Source organism: Acanthopagrus latus, chromosome 9 (genome assembly GCF_904848185.1).
Source record: "Acanthopagrus latus isolate v.2019 chromosome 9, fAcaLat1.1, whole genome shotgun sequence".
Classification (NCBI taxonomy): Eukaryota; Metazoa; Chordata; class Actinopteri; order Spariformes; family Sparidae; genus Acanthopagrus; species Acanthopagrus latus.
This window is the reverse complement of record NC_051047.1, coordinates 14,846,998-14,872,971: the sequence shown is the minus strand read 5'-3', so window position 1 is coordinate 14,872,971 and position 25,974 is coordinate 14,846,998. Positions and strand designations below refer to the sequence as shown.

The window sequence follows — 25,974 nt, the reverse complement described above, 5'->3', positions numbered from 1 at the left end:
GCTGTATGTTGGTAAAGAGAACTGTGTGAAGAGTTTTGAAAAAAAGCAAGATTAATTAGAGAAATGTGAGTTTGCAATAGCAAAGAGAACTGTAAATGGACAATGGCCATGCGGACGATAAAAAAGAGATTGTATTTATTATCTCTGTTTCTCACAAGTAACCTAATAAACTGTTTTAATGCCCTGAGATAAAAAATGTTCAGGCTCATTTCTTTAACTCCTTGCTTCCTGAACTGTCTCTTTGATGTGTTTCCCTCAGAAGTATTTCTGTCACAGCAATATAACATGTAACAGCAATATTCAGTTGTTTTACAATGATCATATACACCCACCAGTGCAAAGTTTTATTTGCTATGGTGTGCCTCACCACAAACCCTTCAATCACATCAACTTCCTGTTGTTTACCAGTGTCACCGTATTTTTCTCTTCTCGTTTGCTGCCAGCCCTTTCTTTCCTCTACCTTTTCATGTCATTCCCATTATTCAGTCTGTTAAATTTAACCTCTATAATTTAATTTTCATTTTGCAAATAAATCTGAACCCTTTAAAGGTCCTGAATTAGATTTTTGACAAACTGTCAAAAACTGGCACTTTGAAATGGCAGCCAACCTGTCCTACACCCCTAAAACTCCATGCTATCATGTACTGGTCATTCTTTGTTGAAGTGTGAATGAAATCAATGCAAAATCCAACAAAAGAAAAAACAAAAAAAAAACAAAAAACTTTTCCAACAAATAGGACATTTAATTCTTAATCAGGATCATCATATAAGTATTCATCTTATGAAGTCTGAACAAATAATTACTCAGTGCAGGATGCAGATTTATGCACGGCTTGAGTCTGAACACATAATCACCTTTTAAAACTTGACCTCTTTTCACTGTTGGAAGGAATTCAACTTTTTACCCGCGTTACATGCAAATTGTCAAATAAAAAATTCGCGCCACGCTGCAGTACCTGGAAGAACCACCGCTCTCATTTCCTAAACGCCTCCTAAAGTCATGAATAATAGATGTTTGACTATTCAAAGAAATATAGAACTCATTTCAAAAGGGTTAACAACGGGCTGTGGCTTTATATTTGCCCTCTCATGTTGTCAGAAAGCGTATTATTGATATATCTACCTGACTACTTTTTATACAGCTTCCAGGACCTTCTTGTGGCGCGGGAAATGAACGAGTGTGGGCTCGTGCAGCCACAGCGTCAGCTTTGTTCACTGCTGAACTGCTGCACGGTGTGTTCACGTCTCTCTGTTTGTCTGGACAGAAAGAAAGAGAAATGCCGGCCACACGCTCAAAGGTAAGAAAGACACAGCTTTACCTGCTTTAATATTCAATTTGTTTGCATTAATAATGTGTTATTTAAAATCATGTTGATGTTAAAACCTCCTGTTATGACGACTTTGTTACAGTTCAGTAAGCTACCATTTAAATGGCAACTTCCTGTAACGGTTAAAAATGTTATTTTAAGATTTGAGAGTTCACTAACGTTAGCTTACAAAAGTTTGCATGGTGAGCTATTATTATGTATCATACTATCAAAACGAATGATTACAATGATTTAAGTCCTAATGTCACACCAAGTTATTGTAACCAACTTTAAGAAGGAGATGATATGAGTGCTAGCTTATTCATTTACAGGTACTAAACATCTGTCAGTTCTATTGACATATTAGAGTATTTTTAGTAGGTAAGTAATGTTATGCAGGACTTAGTTACCTACATCTGGCGGACTTTGCCATCAGGGGTGTGTCCCTGAGGCTCAGGTTAAACATTTGATACATTAGCGCAGTAACTTGGCAGAAAATTAATATTGTTTAGTAAACATTTTGACTGATTATTAAATTACTTTAAGCAAAAACTGATTTTAAGGTTTTTAAACAATACACTTGCTGGATTTAAGCCTCTTTGAAAGGAGCTATAAACTAAATTGTTACTGGATTTTAGAAAAATCATGCAGTTAAAGCATACCAGCTTGAGCTTTAGGTATCATTTGATGTTTGCTGATATTTTGCTTCCTAAATGATTTATTTGGAAGTCAATTGATGACTGAAAGCAGGTGCTATCTGTAACCCTACTGTAAGCCTCTTAAGCAAGATCTTAAATGAAACCACGTGTTTTTAATATGGAGATGGTGAGTAAGATGAAGTTGTCGACTGTATTTGAAATGTAACCTTAAGTTGATTTTAAATGTACATTTATCATCTACAGAAACTGGCAGCCCAGCCTCAATCTACCAGGATGAGTTTGAGGAGCTTCCGCAGCTCCCCGCTAGTTCCCATGGAGACCTCCTCTTCCTCTTCTGATGACAGCTGTGACAGCTTTGGCTCTGATGGGGGCTTTGCAAATACGGTAAAAATGAAATACCAAATCTCACTATTCTTGTCAAATGGTGTTAAGAATATAAGGAGGCTTTGCAACTGCGGCTATGAATAAATACCACTCTTAGCATATCCGTCAGTTCCTTTGTATAGGTATATGCTGCAACTAATGATTCTGTCTGTGTTTAGAGGAGCAGCTTGAGATTGAGAAGGACGATGGCAGAGAAACCAAAGGTGTTCGAGGCTACATCAGAGGAGGATACATGCAGCGGGTTTGAGGAGAATGTGATCAACAGTCAGATGAAAGCCATGGTGAGTTATAAGGAAAAACACAATCACATCATATATCAGAACTTCATCAGTTGTCCTGAAAGGTTCTTCTACAACCACAACTTGTATATTCTTTCAGAAAGTGGACTCTCCAAGACGAGGCCGCAGGTCCACTGGCTTCAAGGTTGCCATGACTTTCCCCACCAAGAAGATGGGCAAGAACAGACCTGCGTCAGAACCTCTAGCTCAAACTAAAGTAGAGGACTCCAACGCTGAGGAAGAGGAGAACTTCATGGACAAGAGAGCGCTGAACATCAAGGAGAACAAAGAAATGGTACTATTTGCTGTATTTGATGCATATTATTTAGCACTATGAACTGAACAGAACAGCCTCCACTGTCATTGTGTTATTGTGTCAAATCTCATTCATATTTTATCTGATTGCAGCTTGCAAAGCTCATGGCAGAGCTGAACAAAGTACCTGGACTCTTCCCAAGACAGAGGGCAAGGTCCACATCCACCACGGTAATTTAACCTAAAAATAAGTATTTCATCTCACCAAATGACATTGTGCTTTTGTGGTGCTCTGCATTAACCGATGACATTTGAATTTCTTCAGCCTCGACAGACGACTTGGCGCTCCATGGGAACTCCAGGAGCTCTTAGAAGAAACCCGGAGCGTTCATCCCGTCCCCACACACGGTCCCGCACACTGGTGGACGGACCCCCCAGCCCGACTCCAGAGGATGAACCCGAGGACAAGTTCAGCCTGGTTCGCAAAAGCCGCTACTTTGAGGAATATGATGAGCCAGTAAGTCACATCATTTATGGTCTGCATGTTATGTCACCCTTTACGTTCCATCAAATTCTGCTAATATACAGTAAACTAACTCACTTTTTGTCATGTGCAGCCCCGTCGTCGTTCCTTCAACGGTTCCAAGGCCCTCCCTCATGTAGTGAGGCCTGTGGATGAAATCACAGAGTGCGAACTGGAGAACATCTGCAACAACGTGCGGGAGAAAGTGTACAACAGCTCCACCGTAGGTTCCACAGTCACTGGAACGCTGAAAAGGTTTACTCCTTTTGATTATTAAGCTCCTTTAGTTGAAGACACTAATTTTCTCTTTGTTTTCAGGGATCCACTTGCCACCAGTGCCGCCAGAAAACCACTGACACCAAAACCAACTGCCGTAACCCAGAGTGTGTCGGGGTGAGGGGTCAGTTCTGTGGCCCCTGTCTCCGTAACCGCTACGGAGAGGAGGTCAGAGATGCCCTGCTGAATCCGGTGAGTATCTAAACATAGAAGACTGTATTTGTATTTGATCACCTGTGTGCTGGGCAAGTCTGACTGATTTCATTGTCATTGTTAGGAGTGGCAGTGTCCGCCATGCAGAGGCATCTGTAACTGCAGCTTCTGTCGGGCCCGAGACGGTCGCTGCGCCACAGGAGTGTTGGTTTACCTGGCTAAATTTCATGGCTATGATAATGTGCACGCCTACCTGAAAGGGTGAGTGGAGAAATGAAGTGAATTTTGAAGTTTATCTACATTTTTTTAAATGTAAATATCTGATGTTAATGTAAGTTTCTCTTAACTGCAGCCTGAAAAAGGAGTTGGAAGAAAACTCAGACTGAAATTTGGAGAACGCTGATCGAGGACCAGATTGACATGTTTTATGACCGTTTCTACACGCACAAGAAAAGTCCAAATATTGTTCTTAGTGTTTAAAGCATTATAACACAATGCCATTTGTTTGTTTTTGTGAAAGCTCACATATTTGTCGAGCATTGACTGACATCTAGAGGGAGGCCAGTTCTGTGTTATTGTTCTCCCATGTATTTTCCTGCCTGTTGTCATGAGCTGAGCCCTTGCATGCTTTGTAAACTTTGTGAGGACATTTTTTTTTTCTTAAATTCTCAACAGCCCCTGTGATCTTAAATATTTTAAGATGATTCATGTACATATTCCCCTAACATGTAAAAAAATCCCTTTTTTTATAGCTGAATCTGCAAAGAAAAATGTGTGCTTCTTTAGATGATTACATTGTTTTAAATGTATATTTTTCTACACAGTCCATGTGGAACATCCTTGTGCCTTTTTTTTCTAGTTGCAAATGTATCCTTGTATTTTTTACAAGTTCTGTCGCATTTTTAAATCTGCTGAAAAGTTAAGATGTTGAAAACTAACCACTAAACAGAATGTTTGCTTCAGTCGGGGTGTCCTGTAGAGCTGGCCGAATGATCTGCAACGCTACTGAGGTGGTGCAGGTGGAAAGGGCAAAGACTGGGGTCCACTGCCTCTCTCTTCTAAACCGAGAGGAGCTGTGTGATATACTACAGCGCCTGGTTAAATATCCTTCATTAGATAACTGTCACTAATGGTGTGGAAACAATTAGCACACTCTAATGGGAATCTCATACCTGTAAATCATTTTATCCTGTTAAAGCACATTCTCGCTCTGCTCCAGTCTCTTTGGCTCATTTTCTGCCTTACACTGTTAAGTAGGAATGGTTGAAGGTGCCACTGAAGTGGCTATAGAGTTATGGCCTGCATTTTCTGTTCAGAAGTGTAATACTCCACACGAAATGACATGGAATTAACCTTTGTGTCGTTCATCTTTGAAATGTACTTCATTCGACCTGCAGCAGGACACGCTCTGATTATATGATACTGTTTCAAAATAATCAACGGTTGAGATTTCTTCTTCAAGGTAATGGCAGGTGGAGGTTATCTCACTGCTGCTTGTGTTTATCAGCCGCCGCACTCCTAACAGGAGGAGTAATCCTGAACTGTTGATGTCTGTTATGGTGATGGTTGCTTTGCACTCATTGGGTTAACTGTACATTTTTATTAAAGTGTTAATCACTGCAGAATTGTGTCATCAGATTTCCCTGACTTGACCATCACTCTGTCCAGAACAGTGGCAGCTGTAATTACTGTTATTGAAACATGGAGGAGAAATCCTGAAATGCTGCTGTGATTGAAGATGTGATTGTGAAGGGTGGAAGTTTATTAATGTTTCCATCACTATTAGCTAGCTGTACTCAGTGTTTATTGCAGGGGTCACCAGCGTGGTGCCTGCAGGCACCAGGGAGCCCCCAAGGACCACATGAGTAGCCCTCAGGCCTGTTCTAAAAATGAAAACTGAATATTGATATTATTTGTCTCCCAGGTTAAGTCATTGTTGATAATTATTGTGAGAAATCATTAGCGTGATCTGTGTCTTCACATAGATGAGTATCATTAATCATTAATATTCATATGTAACTAAAGGCAAACTGAGCAAATTTGTTATTTCAGAAGAGTGTATCAAACTGGTAGCCGTTCGTATGACTCGGTAGCCATGAAGTAGCTCTCAGTTTCAAAAAGTTTGGTGATCCCTGGTTTATTGTGTGTTTGCATTACTTTGGAGTAAGAATCTGACTCATGTTAATTGGCTAGAAGTTGACTTGGCTGGCCCAAACTTGAATGTGACATACTGTTTACAGCAGCACTAACCTGCATAATGTGTACAACACAAAATACTACAAATACATTTTAATGAATTGATGAAAGTGTAAGAAAAATCAGCTGGTATGAACAATGTCATTGCACAATTTTGAGTGGTGCTGCAAATAACTCAACAAAAATGGATAAACACCATTCTTAAATGGAATAAATCAACAGCAGTTTGATTTGTTTTCCACTGGCTGCACCAAAAAGCCAGCAAATAAAAAAAAATCACTTAGGAAAATGAAAAAAGGGCAAAGGGAGATATCTGTCATTGCAAATGAATCCTTGTTTCAAAATTTATTCATTTGTCCCTTAATGATATAACTTGTATAAGGACTATAATTTTGAAAATTGCCGATTACAATACTCCAGACCAAGTGATGTTCAATTTAAAATGCTCTAAAATACAGACAGCATTAAATCCTCACATTTGAGGCTGGTAACCAGAGAATGTTTGGCATTTTTACATGACAAAATACTTTTTATCTAACAGTTATCAAATTCTAATTATTTGCTGCCACCAGTGCAGGACAGAGAGGCTGATATATGGATATTAGGGTTACCATTGCAATTAGTCGAGAAAGTCAAATGAGTGTCGCCTCTGTGACCCTGTGATCTTGGTCTCACAGTGATTTGGTCTGTTGTCAGAAGGACAGTGTAGGAACAGTGTGTGCATCCTCTCAATTGTTTAATAGAAATGTACTGAAGACAGCTGAACCGAAGATGCATAACTTTATCCGTTATTTTGTTAAACAGGATGTGATGATACACAATCCAGTACTGTCGACTTCACACATGAGATTTTACCCACAGATCATCAGAAGTTGATTTTATAACTGCTGCTCTGCTCGAGACAGTAACTGGAGAAGGAAGAAGGCAAAACACGCAGTGACATCAGCAACAGTTAAAAGTTTACGGAATGGGAACTGCTGCTGACTGACAGAGATTACCACTGGGACACATGGAGATACATGTGGGATGGTTCAGCAACATACAACATGTAAATGGTTATTCATAGTATTTTTTTTTTCATGATGCCAGTACAAATTCCCTCTTCAGTGTGGCTTTTAATACCAGTGTTACAGACAGAAGGCTACTAAAAACCTTCTCAGCTGTGGTGGTTCACCTCAGTGGTGAACAATCTCTGATGAGCGGCAGCAGATCATCTTTATACTTGGTGTGTGTTGTGGAACTGCAGGGAGATACACAGAGCATTAAAGAAATGAGCCAACTTCAAACTCTTTTAAGAGGGCAGAATGTAGACAGCTGAAAGGTCAGTTAGCTACCAAGCCCCAATTTTAGCCTCTTACATATTATCGTTTCATAATGTAAAGTCACAGAGGAACTCTAGGCCTACACTTATTCTCCTTCTTGCGGTGTGTCAGATGATTGAGACCACACTCATGTATTTAATATGTAGCTGGAGAGGAGTGTTATCTTTGTTCCCCTGACATTACTAAGGTTAAATAACCCTGTTCCTAACCCAGAAGCTGGGGAACATGGGACAAACTCCAGCTAGAGTTTGCAAGTGGTTAGCTTAGCTTAGCATACAGGCATGCAACAGGAGGAACCATGGATGTATAAAGAGGGAAACAGCTCGTCTGTGTATTTCCATAGTTAACAAAAAGCGCCTCACACTGATTTCCTGAAGTCTTCTGTGGTTGCTTGGCAACCCTTTACCCGCACATATATTTAGGCTCATGACGCTCCATAAAATGGTGAGTCCTGGTTTTTACATTTAATGTAAATCATGGATTAATGCAATTACATATTTTGAAAAAAAAAAATGTATTCATTTGTTTTAGAGGAGGCTGTAGGTGGATTTTGTTTCTATTGAAGTAGCCTGTCTCCAGTGCTACAGAAGGTACGTTCTATTCTATTTCTTACCTCTTCAGTTACTTTGTTTTTTACAATACTACTGTCCTTTTGCTGCTGTGGCAAAGAAATTTCCTCCATTTTTGGGACAATAAAGGTATACTGATTCTGATAAGCTAAGCTAACTGTTTTTACCTGACATGTAAGTGGTATTAGTCTTCTCATCCAACTCTGTCACTTGCCTATTCAAATTTAGTCTGATTTAAGTACACAGTAATAGTGAATGAACTGTAATCCAACTACAAACTCATTTGCTCATGTTCTGTGATGAGCCTTCTTTGCCTGCATATGGACAAACAGTTACATACTTACGTCTGTTTTTCTGCCAAAACTTGCAACTTGAATTAATTGTTTAATATATGTGAAATACGTTTATCTACGTGCATATCCTTGGGTGCTTAGTGTGGTCCTTTGCATTCATATGAAGTATCAAGTATGATGTTACAATTGCCCCTGCACCCCTGTGGATGTAACATTTGACTTCTCGTGTTTCAATGAATATTGGGAATCTAACATTGCTTGTAAACATATATGATGATTTTAGATGACAGGTAGAACACACAGAAGTTGTAAAAATGTATCCAAATAGTGTATGAGGTTTCTGAGTAACGACATCGAACCAAAAAATGTTAGCTGCCCCGGGTCTCCTATAGCTCATAAGATTTTGCAGTCAAATAACTGCATTGACTTACAAATCAGATAAGTCCTCTATAATCCTAATTAAATGTGTAAATCTGGTATTTATTGATCACAACAATGAAACAGAATAACAAAAGTGTCATTACTGACAGCAACATTGCAAAGATATTGACACAACCATTAATAACAGTAAAATGAATCAGTTTATTTGATACGTATGTCGTATGTGTGAAACAGTGTTAGATTTTGTCCAGTGCCAGTTAGATATGCATGAGTAGAACATTATAATTGGAATACCTCTTAATGTATTATGATTCATTAGAACACTAATAGGGTAAATGGTTTAAAAAAGAATCACCAGTTGCAGTTGAACTGACACATCGCCAATGCAATTCTTGATTTTTTTGCAGTTGTTTCTATTCTATTGTATTATTAAAATGGTATATGAAACAAAGTCATCATCATATGTGTCTATAATACAACCTACAATCAACTGCTCCTCTTTTTTCCGTCTTTTTTTCTGACAAAAGGAACATTTCAAAAACTATTATTAGTATAATAAAGATGCACTTGAAAATACTAGTCCTGTATTAAATACCAATGATCACCCACTTTGGGGTGATGAATATTTAGGGAAGTAATTGTTTACAACGCTCAAGCATTGAGCTGATCTGGTAATCAGGCTATGAAATACAATATTTATTCATTAGAGCAGATTTAATGAGGCCTTGCGGCGCTAATTATGAAAACCAGTGTAGCAGTAAATGAGTAGCGCGCGGTGGCGGGCTGCGGGGTACCTGTAAGGAGGGACTGGGGGTTGAAGTGCCCTGAACGCCATGGCACAGTGAGCAGCAACACACAGCCCCGATTGTGGCCGTCCAGCCCCACAGCCATACATCACCGGACCTGCAGACAGGTCGCAGATGGGCCCCACTTCCCTGCGTGCCCTGCTCTCTTACCCCTTGGATTTCCCCCAAAGCATCTTCATATAGAGGTGATCTGTTTTATTGCACGCCAGACAACATAGTGGAAAACCTCGGTGCTTCAGGTGGACGTGATCAGCGCAGAAATACCGCTTTAAGTATCATCTCATGGCCATAAAGCTGAAACTGCTTTGAGCGCTTATTCTGCAGCTTCTATTTGTATGCAGGTCTGGAGATATGTGGTAGGATTTCACAGCATAATATGGGTTTTGATTGACTGATATTTTCATTATGGCTGCAGGGTAGCGTGAAGACTGTTAATTTGCTTGGGAGTCCTGCAGGTCTACGGTGATTGTAGTAGAGCCAGAAGAAAAGCTGAATAAATGAAACTCACAGGGCACAATCACAATCTGTGGGTCAAAATCAACTGATTAATTATAATTTAGAATCAATCTGTCAGGCCTCTGTAATAAACACCCTTTCAGGCTTGCTGCTTAATAACCAGCTTTACATGGAACAATGTGACATGGTGGAACTGTACAGCATGTGATTGTAAGTGAGCGCGGTGAACACAAAGAAGATAAATCTAATAATAAAATGAGATAAATCGTTGAGAAAAAAGGAGCCGTTATATCGACTGTTACCACTTTTTTTTTTTTTTGATGCAGCTTAGCAAGACAACTTTCCACACAAGCATCTCCCTCCGGCTCTGACCTCTACATCCCGCAAAAGTGTAGTGAGGAGAGTGCTGTTAAATGCACAGTGAGTGACTCTGGGTGGCAGGAGGCTTATGACATGTTCCTTTCCCTCCTGTTCTTTCCTGCAAAGTGATGGAAACAGCAGTTTGGTCCAGGTGTCAGGGACATTATCAAAGAAAAGGGCTGCCTGCAGTTGCTCCATCTCGCAGGAAATTGCCAACTCACCCTAACAAAGAAAGGCATAAGTGCACTCGCCGCTGCCTTCAAGGGGAGCGTGATAAGATGACATTATAAATACAGAATTGTTCACGGAGGTGGAGGGGTAGGTACATCAGGCAGCTTAACTTGACAATTCTGTTTTTCCGCGCGCTCGTCCAAAGCCCGTACAGGTTTATCTAGAAACAAAATCAGCTCCTTATCCACTTGGGATTCATATGATACACACTTAAACTGTAAATGTAGATGTTTACACTTGAAACTGCTTGAAACTGCAGCTTTATGCGGTTAACAACTTCAGTTCCAGAATGAACGGATGATACAGAGCAGATGAAAACACTGGAAAAACTCCCTTTTTTTTTCTTTTGCTATTTTCCTGTCAAAATGTCTTTTACACTTAGAGGTGTGCTGTGCAGTTTTTGGGAAAAATCTTTCATTGATTAATTTTCTATGCTTAAGCAAACTAAATCAACAAATTTCGTTCTTTTTCACAACTGAATAAACTGAATAAACAAACGGAGCTATTTTATACTGTTTCGCCTCCTTTACATTTGGTGGACCACGCCTCCTCTCTAGCTTCAAACAGTGTTCTGGGGACCTTATTTTTCTCTGATGAAGAGAGACGGAAATGATAAACAATTCTGAATGTGTATTATTGCCTTATCAATATCATAATTGTTACATTTCTGTTTCAAATTCTTTTCTAAAACTACGTAGTGCACCTTTAATAATATAAGGTACAGAAACCTAAGAAGCAACATTTAAGATATAGGCGCTTGTTATTAGACATGACATCTTATTTCAAGAAATCTTATCGCAGTTGTATCATCATCTTTTAAAATACAAGGGTTTAAAAAAACAGTTGAACAATGTTTAAGTCCTTTGTGCGACATCTATTTTATAAAATTGAATGTAGATGATAAATGGAGGAGTCTCACAGCTCGAATGAAGCTGCTTCGTAGAATGGTGGTACTCCAGCTTGTTCCATCTGCAGAATTATTTGACTTATTACAAGCAAAAAAACACTGTATTCATTCTTTCTAAATGTATTGTATGAGGTCACGACAAAAAGGAAGACAAGACAAAGTCAATGTTTAAAGAATCCTTTATCATACCAGAGTAGTAGTTGATCAAATGAATATCTACGACACGGGATGTAGAAATCAGTAAAGTCAGTTGAGTGTGATGCAGGTGTTGTCAAATGCAACAATCAATAATGCACTAAACCGCATGCACACTTGACACACAGTGAGTGTGTAGTATATACGGCAGCCGTAAGTCTACAGTGAGCAGTGAATAATAAAGCTGTATGATGAATTTGTAGAAAGAGGTAAGGAGGGCTGCCTCACAAGCACAGGTTTCAAAAAACATGTGCCCTTTGCATCCAAGGGCATTTCATGAAACCAGTAAACAGAGGTTTAACTTGTACTTTGCTTTGTGATCAATAAATCATGAACAAAAAACTCCAACAAAACCTTTAGTAAATGATCACAAACTAAAGTACAAGTTTGACTTCTGGTTTCTGGTTTCAAGACGAATTTGTATGCAGACTTTATTTTCATTTCTCATTCGACACAGTCTTTTCAGAATCAGAATCAAAAGGAGAATCAGCTTTATTGGCAAAGTATGTAGACACATATAATGGATTTAACTACGGTTTACACTGCTGTCAGTATACTACACAGAAATAGACATACGGCTAGGAATGAGAACAACAATAAACTGACCAAATATAAAGAATGCCAAAACTATACTATACAAGAGTATGTGAAAAGAAAGAAGTTGACGCCATGTCTGTATACAAGTCGTCTTTAAACAGTACACATGGGGCAAAGAAGCAGCAGAGGTAGAAATAGGAGGATTAACACTGGATGAATATGTGTACATAGTGTGACTGTATGTACATTATAAGCATGTATCCATGTCTATATACATCTACTGTATATATACGTCAACATGAAATTGAAATAATACAGAGAATAAATGTCCAAAATGGACGCCCCTGATCTACGAATGCTGATGACAATAATCTGTACACACAATCATGTAACGCTGCTGCTGCTCATGCTGTGGACAGCTCGGTCTCAGTGACACCTGAAGGGGGAGCTCTAATACAGGCAACTTGCTGCACTTTTATCTTCCTTCAACTTTCAACAAGTCTTCAGGAGTGAGGGAGAAAGTTAGAGTGCTGCCAGATATATTTTTTTTTAACCTCACCTGGCACATACATTTAATCAAATAAAAAGATACTATGAGAGCACAAAAACACTGGCCCTCAAACCGGGAAACACTTGAATATTCAGTGGATTTTGGCATCTCAAGGAGTCTTTTTGGAGCTGCGGCGTCAGAGCTGAATGTGACAGGAGGGCGATGACATTGTCGGTGCACGGTGGTGTTGTGAGGCTTCACATTAAATCCTCTGAAGGAGTCCGGCAGCACACTCTGACTGTGGGGGTGGGGGTGGGGGGGTGGATGGGGTGAAGGTGAGGGGCTAATTATGACCAGGGGAACACAGGGCTGTAATCTGTAAATCTATTCTTACCCTAAGTGAGAACTGGTACATTGGATTGATTTTATTGAGATCATACATTATAAATGGGGCATGGAGGAGCTTACAGCCTTGAGATGGTGGTGCTCACGTGCTTCATTAATTTTTACTTCATTAACTCTCTCCTTCAGACCCTTCAACGCACAATTCATTGCCGGCCATGAATCCGGGCTACAAGGCAAATGGACAAGCCCGGGCGACGACTTTCAGCGGAGTGGATACACCGAGTAACGCTGTCAAAACAAATCAGTAACACATGAAATATACATAACCCTCGGATCAAGTCGTATTCATGCGCGAGGTCACTTCTTTTTTCGGACTCCTGGCTTTACATTTGTCCATAAAGGATGAGGGTGTTCATTCAAGTCACAATAAGATGAAGTGTTGCATCAATTTAGCTGTCAGAAAGTCATTACAGCCACAGAAATAAAAAGCGCGGGAACAAAAACTCCTAGAAATCGTATACATACAGGGGTTCTTGTTAATTCTGCTGTTACAATATAAAACACTGCTATTGACAGCAGGCCACTTTGGAACAATCGTGAGTGTCACTGTCGTAGTTTGCAAAATCCATCGGTGATTAAAATCCAGCACGGTAATTACAGATTACAGACCTCCATCCTCAGATAGCTGCTGTATTCCTGAAGTGTGTTTACTCACAAACCAAAAGGTGCTGCCGCTTTTGTGTCTCACAGCGAGGAATATCAAAGATTCCCATGTGGGTTCCTTTGGATCGCACCGTTTGTTTAATATTATAGCCTGAAACCCAACAATATCGATCATCCGCTAATGCACCCATGTGCTCCATTCTGCCCTGCGTCACCATCAAGCGAAGGCCCCCTCACTGGTCTGCAAGGCGAAGGAAGAGAGGGTACAGAGGGAAAAATGTATGGGGTGCTTTTGACTTTGTTTCTGGTGATTGGCCTGTTCACTAACAATGGTAGTGTGTGTGTGTGTGTGTGTGTGTGTGTGTGTGTGTGTGTGTGTGTGTGTGTGTGTGTGTGTGTGTGTGTGTGTGCACTGTGAAAATGCACAGAGGGTGCAGAACTCTTGAGAGCGGAGGTGAGAAACGAGCTACAACTTGGCAGCTCCAGTCTGAAATTTTAATGTGCGCTCAACTTCCAGACATGCTTCCACACGTAAAAATGCTCTTCTTTGAAAAGTCATTTGTGTCTGACGTTCTTAAACTTGCGTCAAAGTCTACTGTCTTCAGAATTTATGAAGCAAACATGCTACATTTCAAAAGTTTGAGGGGCTTCCCTCTGCACCACAATACGGTTGGCAGGTACAGTTTGATAGGAAGACAGTAGTTCATACATGACACGGCTCACAACAAGGTCTGTGGATTATCTTGAATTACGGGGTAACGATTTCTGGAAAGAGGCATTGCTGTTAAGCTTTTCAAATGCTTTATGTTTTTCCTTTGAGTGCCACAGGCCGGGTTCCATCTTGCTCAATTATATTCAAGGGTGTGCTGATATTTTGATAACTCGGCACCACACCGAAAAAAATCTGGATGGATAAATAGTACAACGGGTAAGAGAGACAACATGTATTTTTGATTTCGGGGTGGACTCCCCCTTTAAAAATCCCCTCAAGATATAAAAATACTCTCTTTGGATTGATAGTTCTAATACATGTTTAATTTCAGGAGAGATGTATCAAGATGCAAGGGCGTCACTTCCTGTGTTGGGGACATAAGGGACATAATGGGGGATTGTTTTGGGTAGATGATTACTTCATAAGGGTGCATCAAAATGCATAGCCTAGATTACTGCAGTTAGAGATAAATATACAAACATTTTCAGGACAACATGCCCAACAACGACGACTGCATAAGTACTATTCGTCGATATGCATCACATCCACATGTGCAAGACCATGTCAGGTGAATAACGCCCATATCACATCGACTGTGCATGTTAGGCAGCGAAGCACTCACAATATCCAACACCACTGCCCTAAAATATGACATAAATGTAACATTAACAATGTTAGCTGAAGTTAATATATCAACCATACCTTTAGGTGTTAAAATAAACTGCACTGTTGTTTCAACGCTGCATTCTTTTTTAATGATAGAGCTCAAAAGTTGCTTAGTTAGTAAGAAACAAAAGTAAATATCTGCATGTGAGAAAATGAATGAAACTGGAGCAGGAATTAAATTGCTTCTGTTTATTTTCACGGTTACAAAGTTTGTTGCTGATGGAGACTGGGCAGATTTTTATGCACTAGGCATTCTCAGCACATGCCACTAGGGGACCCAGACAGAGGAGATAAGAACGTCCGACTTTAAATAGTGTTTAACATATGTTTTAAAATATTCGAAATAAAGAATCTAAAAGAATCACCAGTCTCAAACCCTTTTTTCAATGTTTATGTATTTATTTAATCGTTTTTAAACACACACAACGTTAGCTACACTTATCTTGCGTAGTAATTCTGCATGAACACTGAAATATAAAATTGTTTGGCAAAATTGATATACCTACTAACTTAATGAGTAAAATGATAATCATGTGACATTTAAGTGATATGTTTAGTTATTAAATATCAAAACGTGCATACAGCCTTTTATATCTAGAGAGTAAGCGGGTCGTCTTCCACGGCACAGTCCACCATTTTGCACGCTGACTTTTTGAGTTTTTCTGCATTTTCTTGTATTGGACTTTGGATTTTTTTTTTTCTTGATGATCTGAATCACTGTTTTTTCATTTATACGATTGCTAATCAATTTTTTTTGTAAATGTGCTATTATGGCTCTGATGCATAATGTCATCTGCAAAGTAGCTAGCAACTATAGTTCTCATATAGTGTTTGTTTGTGTATCAGAAAACGAAAATACTTCAGACCTCAAAACGGAACTTGAGTAAATGTGATTAGTTACATTCCATCACTGCAACAAATGCATGTTCCCATCATCCCCAGGGTAAATGAGACCTATGTTAAAGTCCTTTGTGTGCTGTAGGTTTCCAAACTATGACGGGCTGTAAAGCTAGTTGTGATGTCACAAAATCATCTTGTAAGTCTTGAAGTCAAATATAGGGTGAGCACAGAGAAATGTCCCTCCTTCCGCAGACACATGTGAAAACGGTCTTAAACTCTGCACGTCTTTCTGCAGAGCGAGGGCCAAACATTAAAGTGAGGAAACAATAAGAAACGTACATTACTGAGTGTTAATTTTGCGGCTAACAGTGTCAAAATGCAGCACTCGAATGTAGCCGAGTGCATCTGTGTTGAGTCTGGCAGCTGCGAGTTTCTGTTCGTGCTTCAAACCTGTTGTCAGACTCTTCCCTCACTGAGCATGAGAACAACACACATCAGTGAGCAGGCGCTAAGTGCTTTCCCTCTGAGGCAGCATAAACTTCTTAACATTTCAGAATTCTGTTATACGACAGCTGTCCCGGAGAACATTTGTGAGATCTGTTTCACCGCACATGTTGAAACGATGATTCCCTCATTACATTTGGCGTCAAACAATACCTCCAAAGCTAACAGTTGACAAAAATCCAGTTAAAACATTCGGGGGGGAAAAGCTCTTAAAAAGGAAGAATTAATGGGAGCAAAAGAAAAACAGCTCGGAGACAATTAGCACCAGAGACCACTCTATAATCTTAAGATTATTTTCACCACTTAAAAGCAGCACACATGGTTTGTATTGTGGCGGGGCGGAATGAACAACACTTGAGTGGATTTGATTTGGTCTCCCTAATCTGCATTTTCTTTAACATGTCTTTCTTCTGTTCCAAAATGTCAGCGCTGATCAAATCCAGCTGGAGTGAGCCAGTGTGTGTCATCGCAGTTGCAAAATCTTTCAGAAGATTTTCCCCCGAGAGGATAGAAAAAAGGGGTTTTTGGTGCGAGGCATGCTTAGTTGTTGCCTGTGATATTATGCAGATTGAACATTTAGTTAATTTTCTTTGGTGTTTGTGTTTTTGTCATCAAGAAGCGTCTTATTATATCTAGTGTGTAAATGTTGCAAACGTTACTCTTCTTTGTCTATCATTTGTATCATGTGCATTTTTTTGGGAAGACATTGCAGAGGAGAAAATCTCCATTGATTGATTTTCATGCTTAAGCAAACTAAATAAACACATTTTCTTTGTTTTCACGTCAGAATAAACAAATTGATCTTGAAGGACAACACAATTTCATACTGTCTTACTTATATGTGGCGGACCCTGCCACGTGTCTAGCTTCAAACTGTGTTCTGGAGACCTTATTTTTTCTGTGATCAAGGCTTATTTATTCAGTTATGGGAATTATGAATATTTCAGAGATACAAAAAATCTTATATTTCTGAGTTTCTGAATTTCTTTTCCAAAACTACATCATGCACCTTTAAATGACAACACAATTACAGCTAGCAGCGTCAACTAAATATACACAGAGTAAAACATACTTTGTATATTTGGCAGACTGTGACAGCTTGCTAGCTCGAGAGAGTGCTTGAAGAACAGCTTATTTATTCAGTTACTGAAATAATAAACATGTCTGAGTTTGTATTATTACCTTATCAATATTGTAAATAGGACTTTTCTGACTTCCACTGAATTTCTTTGCCAACACTACAAAGTGCCCCATTACAATATTGTAGCTTCTCAGTATATTCAGTAAAACATCTGTACAGTAAATATAGAGACGTCTCGTTGATGACCCAAAAACAGACGATCTATTCTCCCCGAGTTAAAATAGAGTGAAATTAATCTACAATTCATTTTTCTGGAGGAGCCCCAGGGCTCTCTGCGGGGCCCACAGGGGTCCCCCACACCTCACTTTGAGAACCGCTATATTGGATCTGGTTAACAGAAACATCCCAAAGCTATGTTCATTTAAATAACACGTTGTATTTTTGTGGATATGAAAAAAAAAAAAAAAAAAAAAAAACTGTAATTGCTAAATGTGAAATTTAACCCTGGGGCTGGTTGCTTAACCAAACATGCTTTGGCTGGTTAGGCTTAGTCACAGAGGAAATGTCTGGCACACAGATTGAATTTGTTCTCTCTGAAGTCAAAGGCAGGAAAACAATTAAGTGTCTGCCTGCCGCACATTTCACTGTGTACCACTTGACACAGTTTTTCACATCACTGGGGCAATTGTCTGCAGAGAGCGACGACGAGACAAAGCCATTACTTCCAATGTCTCCAAAAAGATGGCATTGTTATTTTCTGATTTTGAAACATTTCAATTAAGCCGCTGATGGAGATAATAAACATAATGGTGTGAGACTTTGCTCTGTTGTCTTTTGTGCTGTCACGTCCGTTTTCAGGACTGCCGTTAAACCTGAGGTGCATCAGAGGGAGCTTTGGTCCCAGAGGTAGATAGGTGTGTGTGTGTGTGTGTGTGCGTGTGTGTGTGTGTGTTCGTATATGTGTGTGTGACTATCCTCAGAGCCCCTTCCCCTCCTCAACCTTCGTCTTTCATTCAACGTCGAGTCCTTTCAAAACAAGGTGAAGTTCAGCAAAGTTTCTCTGCAGAGATGATCAAACAGTCACATCACTAATGGCGACGGGTGACAGGGCCAGTGAATACAGATCAGCTTTAATTGTGGTGGGTCTTACTGCCACTGTCTGTCAATCTGAGCCTTTGAATTGGCGAAAATTTGCTCTGTTCATTCTGTTAAATGACGTATCCAATTAAATGCTTTAGAATTCATGATCTTCAGTCAAGGTTAAATGAAAGCAGTTACTCCTGTCAGCGAGGTGATTAAAAGCTGACTACATCAGGCACATTTTGTGCAAAAAAATTCAAATTTGGGAACTAAAGCATGAATCTTTATTCATTATGTGCAAGTCCTGCTACATAAATGTCCAGCACAGGCGCTCTTAATCACCTTGTTCATTTTAAATCTCACTTTAGTCCCTTTTTTCATTAATAAAAGGCATCCCGGTATTCAAATTACAGTGTTTTACATATTCGGATTAAACTGAGGACAATTCAAAGAACTTTCTTCGCAGCAAATATGGCGTTTAAAAGCTATTTTGTTTTTGCTATTTTTCTATGCTGCAAATTAAAACTATGACAAAAGTGAAAGTCTGATCCATGCCTTGATAGCCAGCAATTTTAAATCAAATGCAAAATAATATTTTTGTCCCATTACCTTTTTAACCATGATTGAAGGGACGCAGCAGCAAAACAAAGAAAAAAAAAAGCTTTCTGACAATTGCTTTCAGTGGACAAGTGCACCACAGCAAGGAAATTAATTTTCTCTCCAGCAAGATGAATGTTGTACCAGGTTATTAATGAGCATATAATGTGCTTGTGCAAGTAAGTTTTCTGTGTCTCTGTGATAAATGTGACGATGGAGGTGAGGAGCACGTTGACTAATGAGTGTTGTCCAGGGATCTGATCTCAGTGCCCGCCGGGGAGAAAGCCACCGTCTAGATTTCACACATCATGCGATGTTAATACCCCCAGGTCCAGCAGTCAAGCTGCTTGTTAAAGAATCTCCTTTGTCATTTCTACTTTCCCTCTGACCCATCACGATCCAGGTTCAGTTTAAACTGTATGTAATTGAAAGTTGTGTTGCCTCTTATGATCTTATTTGCTTTGAAACAGCATAGACCAGTGATATGAGGTCCATGAAGTCCTAACAACAGTGAAATGTTAGCAAATAATGAGACAACTCATTTCTGAACTTCTCAATGTGCATTTCCTCTGTAATGATATTTAAAGATGCCCTCAACACATCTATCATAGCATGCATAAAAATCTCTTCTGTGACTGACATGATATTTGCTAAAAAGTTGTAAAATTGTCAAATTAACGCTTTTAAAAGGTTCCTTCTCCCTCATTAAAGATTCTAGAATATATAAATATGCAAATGTTTTTAATTAATTTACTGGACACAAGATATCTTCTGCTTGCTTGTAGCATCGCAGTTGTGTGAGCTGAATATTGGACCAGGATTGGCTTCCGAACTATTTGAAACGTCACAAATAGTGTTCCATGCCTCTTAAAATCATGTCTTCAGTGAGCACAGAGACAGTTTGCGCTTTCAGCAGATATATGTGAAAACAGCCTTCACGTACGTCACTCTACACAGTGAAGCTCAAACATTCACATCTAGGAGCAAGAAGAAAATCACCTAAGTGAGAACTTCTTTATATATTTCCAAAGAAACAGACAGTTTAAAAGGACTTTAACAAAGCTATGACTCAAATGTACAAGTGAATATACAAAACATATTTTGGACTTATGCTTGTTTGAATATAAAAACCTGACTTTAATGTTTCCTGTGTGAAAACTCCATTTTGGCCTGGAGATATCGCGATATAATGATATTATCGATATTATCGATATTATTGATAAAAATCAATATGGTGTGAATGATCCAGAGCAGCTGTTAAGCCTTCTGGATCATTTGTTTATCAGTTCATTCAGTTTCTTTTCTACAATGAATAAAGCCACTACAAGGAGGTTCTATCTGGTGATGAAACATTCTCAGTTTAATACTGGTGCCTCTATATGACCTACATGAGCGAACAAGACCATCAGAAGAGAAGATTAACTATTTCCATATAGTTTTCTTAACACCTGCCACCAGGTCTGTCAGCAGGAGAAAAAGTAGGATATTTTTTTTTAGGTTCATCTTCAATGTTATACTTTATGGTCCTGTCCTTGGAAACAATACCACTTTTGTTCACAGTGGTCTCCAAGATCTGGTAGCTTTAAGTGGGGCTGTTCTTTTTGTATGCTTTTTTACAGTTACAGTTACAGACTCTCTCTCCACCTCCCTACAAAAAGAGATAAAACACACAGTAAACAAAGTTGACAAAGAAGATGAGATTGAGGGATCACATTTTCCCCCCCAAAACTCCAGTAAAGACATTATTGTGAATTTGTTTGGACACAATGATCGCATTGTGAAGATCTGACATGGTGACAGCCCCCATTTCCACCTATTGTTCAGTTTAGTTATTAAAGAGCAAGACAGTATTCAGTACTGTCCAAATAAACGAAAACACAGAATCTGTAAGGTAAAATGGCTGAAAATGAGCCACAGTTGTGAGATACCTTCATATGTCTTCAGTTGGTTTATAAATTAAAAGAGATCATATAAACAAGGTCAGTGCGGTGCAGCTTGTCATAAAAGTTTTAGAGGGGAGCAACATTAAAAACATTAAAGGGAACAAAATGAGACTTTCGTACGTTCCTGTGTATTGAGTCCTTTAGATACATAATGGGACACAGGCCTGAGGGCCAAGATGCACATTTGAATGGCTGCCAAATACATAAACTAGGCTCACTCAGGGGTTCATGGTGAATAAATAAGGCTGCGGATTACATCAAATCGCTTCTTAAACCACTACTCCTGCACACCACTCCCAGTGTAGAGACCATTTAAACTCTAGAAGGGGCCAAACATCAGCAGTTGGTCTCCTTTAAACAAGTCTGACTAAAGTAGAAAAATAAATAAAGCCTCCGGCGCTCTACTTTAATGTATTCAATTAACTGGGGTCCCTCTAGAGAACTCCAGCGCACACTTGGATAAAGAGAGAGCATATCGCCTGGAGATGAATACGCTGAATGCACTCATTCTGAAGACCATGATTGGAAATCTTCCTCAACAGGTTCTTACTTAATTAAACTTCCCTTCATCTGACTTTCTGTCGCTTTCGAGGGAAAATTGGGAGAGGCATATTGAAAGCCAGGGAAACTTTGTTCCCTATTGCATGTTGTTTACAGGGCAATTCGGGGGACTTGTAGGGCCCGTGATAACCTCCACCGTCACTGCTGTGGAAAGTCAACTCATGCCTGAAAGAACAGAGAAGTATATAAAATCTCCGATTCAATCATAGACAATTATGTGGTGAAATGAGAGAAATTCAGCAGCCGTCAAGTCTGAGTGGGAGGGATAATTATCTGGCAGTCATTACTGCTCCCATAATAGCATTTAACGACATTCATATACTGTATGAACATATTGCGCTCGCTGGAAACATGTAAGTTGAAAATAATCAGAGCAGCCGTTTCTTGGAAATGAACGAAATCCGCTGTATGCCGAGAAATGTAACGTGTTCATAATAATGTCCTTGAGTGAGTGAGAGATGTATGTTAGTCAGAGATTTATCTAATTATCTCAAATATGTCTCATGAGAATCCATTCAGCATCCCTTTGTACCTTCTTCTCCCCCCATTGTGCAGCAGGGCCCCAACAGAGTCTCCTATCTATTAAAATCAATCTCTCGTCACATCGTCGCCTACATCCACCGTTTGCTGCACCTTTTCCATAACAAATCAACTTAATCAAGCTCATTAAGTGTCATTATTAGCTATTTATTGTTATCTCCCTCAGTGTAGCGCTGACAGGTCCACCCCGCCCACGCCTGTCCCCCCTGATACTGGGACCTTTTGGTTGTCACAGCGGCTCTGCACTCAGTTCTAATTGGCCTTTATTGTGTTGTTCGAGGGGAGAGAGAAGAGACATGTGGCGTCATTTTGCTGCACAAGTTTCACATCTCCTCACCGCCAAAACAACTCCCATGAGGGAAAAATGCGCCGAAATGAAGTGACGTTCTCTTTAACAGGCAGGAATATGGTGGAAAATGAGCGTGAAGAAGGTGCCCCGGGTTTCCTTTTGTGTTTAAGTGTGGTGTTAAACACTATGGACGCTCCTTAATGCAGCATGGCGAATGTATTTCCACAGCTGTCAGGGTGATGGACAGAGGGGCGAGACTCTCCACCACAGCGGCATGCTTCTACCTGCACACAATAGACCTGAGTGATGAGAGAGAGGGAGAAAGGAGGGAGGATATAAATGTGTGTGATGCAGCTGAGGAGGAGGAGGAGGAGGAGGAGGAGGAGGAGGAGGAGGAGGAGGGGGTTGAAGGGTGCGGGGAAGTTTGTCCCATCGCAGGAGTTATTAAGTTTGTCTCTCGGACACACTTGGTTTCACCAGGGTGCTCGTCCCTCATTCATAATAGATGCTAATCTGTTCAGGGCTGACTGATGACAGAGCTTCCTGCCCTTCATAGAATTAGTCCTCAGCTTTATCAAAGGACCCAAACTGCCTGCTAATTAGACTCATTTCCTCCAGCATGAATTATTTATTTCCATTGTAACTGATCAGAGGCGATTGTGACGCATCATGCTGCCACCAGTTTTCACACAGATGCGCATGCCGCCACAAGTTCTCCAACACTTTAGCTCTCTATATGAGGCTGAATGGGATCAGGTTGAACTGCTTCATCGCTGAGTGAAGGGTTTTCATCGCAGGGCTGTGACTGACAATCATTGTTGATTAATCTGTCGATTATTTTCTCCATTAATTGATTAGTGGTTTGATACAAAAAATGAGAAAATGGTGACAGACGTCAAAAAACTGTTTCCCAAAGCTGAAGAAGACGTCCACCAATGTCTTGTTTTGTCAGAGAGTCAGAGAATTCTAAATTGTATTTTATTTAAGAAAATAAAAATAGTTGGCGATTAATTTAATTGGACTATTTGACTAATTGTTGCAGCTCTTTTTCACAATAGTTTAGCTGACACAACAGAAAAGAAGGACTTTTTCAGATACTTCATTATGAGGACAATCCTCATACATCTTCGAGCATGAATACATGAATCTTGATGAAAAAAATCTGGAAGTTTTGGTGAGCTTCAATTATGTTTAAGCAGTTATGGGTGGTGTAAAGAGTGGCACAGAGCAGGAGTTTGATATTGAGTTATGCTCAATTAAATGGAAAGGGGCCTACTGAGGGCCATTCTAGGTCCCAAAGTTTCAGTTTTTTTAGTGGAAAAGTCACACTGAGCTATATGATAACATGTCTTCCTGCAGCTCAGCAAGATTTGGTGAACACTTTATAACAAGGAAACAAATCTACTGAACTAATGCGCTTGATGTAATGCAGAGTTTTCGAAAAACTGCCCTGCATGTTTTCAGTCTCTCTGCACCGACACACCTGATTCAAATCACTGGGTCGTTATCAGATTCAGGTGAGTTTGATGACAAGCTGATCATTTGAATCAGGTGTGTTTGAGCGGGGAGACACCGAAAACATGCAGGGCCGGAGCCTCCAGGACCAGGATTGAAAAACACTGCTTTAATGCATGTGTTAAGGCAGGATGTATCATGATTACCTGTGGTTCAACATTAACAGATTGTAAAGTTACTATGGATTTTCATGAATTGTTCACAATTATCATCAGATGATCATCAGTTCATGAGTAATTAAATCAGTTTCTTCATGTTAATTGACATGCATCAACTTAGGTCCAGTTCCATAAAAGTGCATTCATGTAACTGTATTTACGTATATTATTTAAATGTTAAAACTAACGACCAGTTTGATTGAAATAATATTCCTATGAGAACCGGAACTGACAGGCTGAGCAAATAACCCAATTACCACAATAAACATTGGCAATGTACATTTCTGCAAACCCACATATTAGTTAAAACTTTGTATTTCGCTGGGCAAAAAACCCCCAAAACCTCCTGTTAGGGTTAGGGGAACATCATGGTTTGTGTTTAATTACCTAAAAACACGGCTGGAAAATCTCCTTAACAGTAGTACGTGTTGTCACGCTTACAAATGTTGAAACGGTGCGGTCCCTCGTTAAAGTGGTTTCAATCTCAAAAATGCAGAGACGCAGGCTTGAATTGTGGTCTCAGGTTTGGTGCCCTTGTGTCTTATATAGTAACTTAATAATTTGTTAAAGGTGAGCAACAGACATTCATGATACATTCTACATTAAAACAAGCATTTAATCATCCTGAGTCATGCATTAGCTAAGCATTATGTAAATATACAACTTGTACCCTTATTATAAAGTGTTATCATGAATTTTGCAACCAAAAGGCCCAAATCTTTGCAACGCACCTCTTTGATTTGATTGATCCCATTAGCTTAAGCTGATCTGCAGTGTACTTTTTACACAGAATGAGGCTGTACAATTACAGGACAATTAAGGCTTCCAATCTACCCACATGCATGTGAGTGCTGTATCAAAATAGTGTACAAAAATGCAAACGGTCCTTTAAATGAGACACACAAAGTTACAAAGGCAGACGTCCTTCCTATAACTGCCGTCTGATGTTCCCGAGTGGAGGTTTATGGATGTATTCCATAAGTTCGGTTCTCCTCATCAAAACATTCGCTCCCTAATTACATCTACTTAAGCAATTTTGTCGAGGGAAAAAAAAAAAAAAATGTTGTGCTTAATTGCATTACTATCTGGAAGGCAGAAATATGCAGAGCGAAAAAACGTATAGCGACGTGAGGGAACTGCTAATTAACAAAGATATTTGGTTTTGCATTACCAAATAGCATATTACGCTCGGCGCTGATAGGAGGCTAAACAGAGTGAGGCTTCTGTTCTTGAAACTGTAATCAAACAAAGACAGATGTACGGATAAACACTAGAGGGAAAGTTTGGCATAATTGTTCATCTGCTCTCTCTGATGTCGCCTCTTCTGTGTGGGATCAGCTTATTACACGTACAGACGCTTCTCCTCTCTGTGATTTCACATCTATAGGTGCCAGGGTATCAGAGCAAAGTGCGAATGGCTGAGACGATGCATCCGCGACCACAATACCCGCTGATAAGGTTAATAAAAATAGTTCAGGTAATACAATAGCATTAAATGTGCAGCCGCAGAAATATTCATGATGGCGCATTGTGCCGCGTTTCAATAGCTTATATTTACAAATCAGCCCGATACAATGTGCCCCAGAAGCCTGCCATTTTCTCCCTCGGAGGGGTTCCGCACACAATAAGGCTCAGTTTCATCTCACAATCTGAAAGTTTATTCAGACTTGGAAGCAGTATTTAAAAGAAAGATGCCCTTCTCTCCACAGTAACACTTAAAGCGCTCTCTTGGTTGCCATTTCCGCACGAACAATGGGAAATTATGTCGAGGCAAGGAAGGAAAAAAAAAAAAAATCTTTTATAATGAACACCACATTTAGTGATTGCAAATAATTGCGTTAAGTGGCTTATTTGCCTTAGGTCGGGGAGGGTGACTCCTGTATAACTAATATAAGGATCTGA

The 25,974-nt window shown here is 39.6% G+C and overlaps 1 protein-coding gene across 1 annotated transcript; it reads left to right on the top strand.

The window, feature by feature from the left end:
- The first annotated feature begins 299 nt into the window (after positions 1-299).
- On the top strand, positions 300-5,457 carry cdca7a (cell division cycle associated 7a). The gene is made up of 11 exons (XM_037109467.1): positions 300-356; positions 1,143-1,298; positions 2,210-2,350; positions 2,509-2,631; positions 2,729-2,923; positions 3,037-3,114; positions 3,209-3,400; positions 3,501-3,629; positions 3,725-3,874; positions 3,960-4,096; positions 4,188-5,457. Exons 1-11 carry the CDS (start codon positions 315-317, stop codon positions 4,219-4,221), a joined length of 1,377 nt encoding a protein of 458 aa, XP_036965362.1. The 5' UTR covers positions 300-314; the 3' UTR covers positions 4,222-5,457.
- The last annotated feature ends 20,517 nt before the right edge of the window (positions 5,458-25,974 follow it).

Coding starts and splice junctions, on each gene's coding strand:
- cdca7a (XM_037109467.1), top strand. CDS start 315: ATGATCATATACACCCACCAGTGCAAAGTTTTATTTGCTATG. Junction 2,351..2,508: donor ATGGGGGCTTTGCAAATACG/GTAAAAATGAAA, acceptor GTCTGTGTTTAG/AGGAGCAGCTTGAGATTGAG. Junction 3,115..3,208: donor CAAGGTCCACATCCACCACG/GTAATTTAACCT, acceptor GAATTTCTTCAG/CCTCGACAGACGACTTGGCG.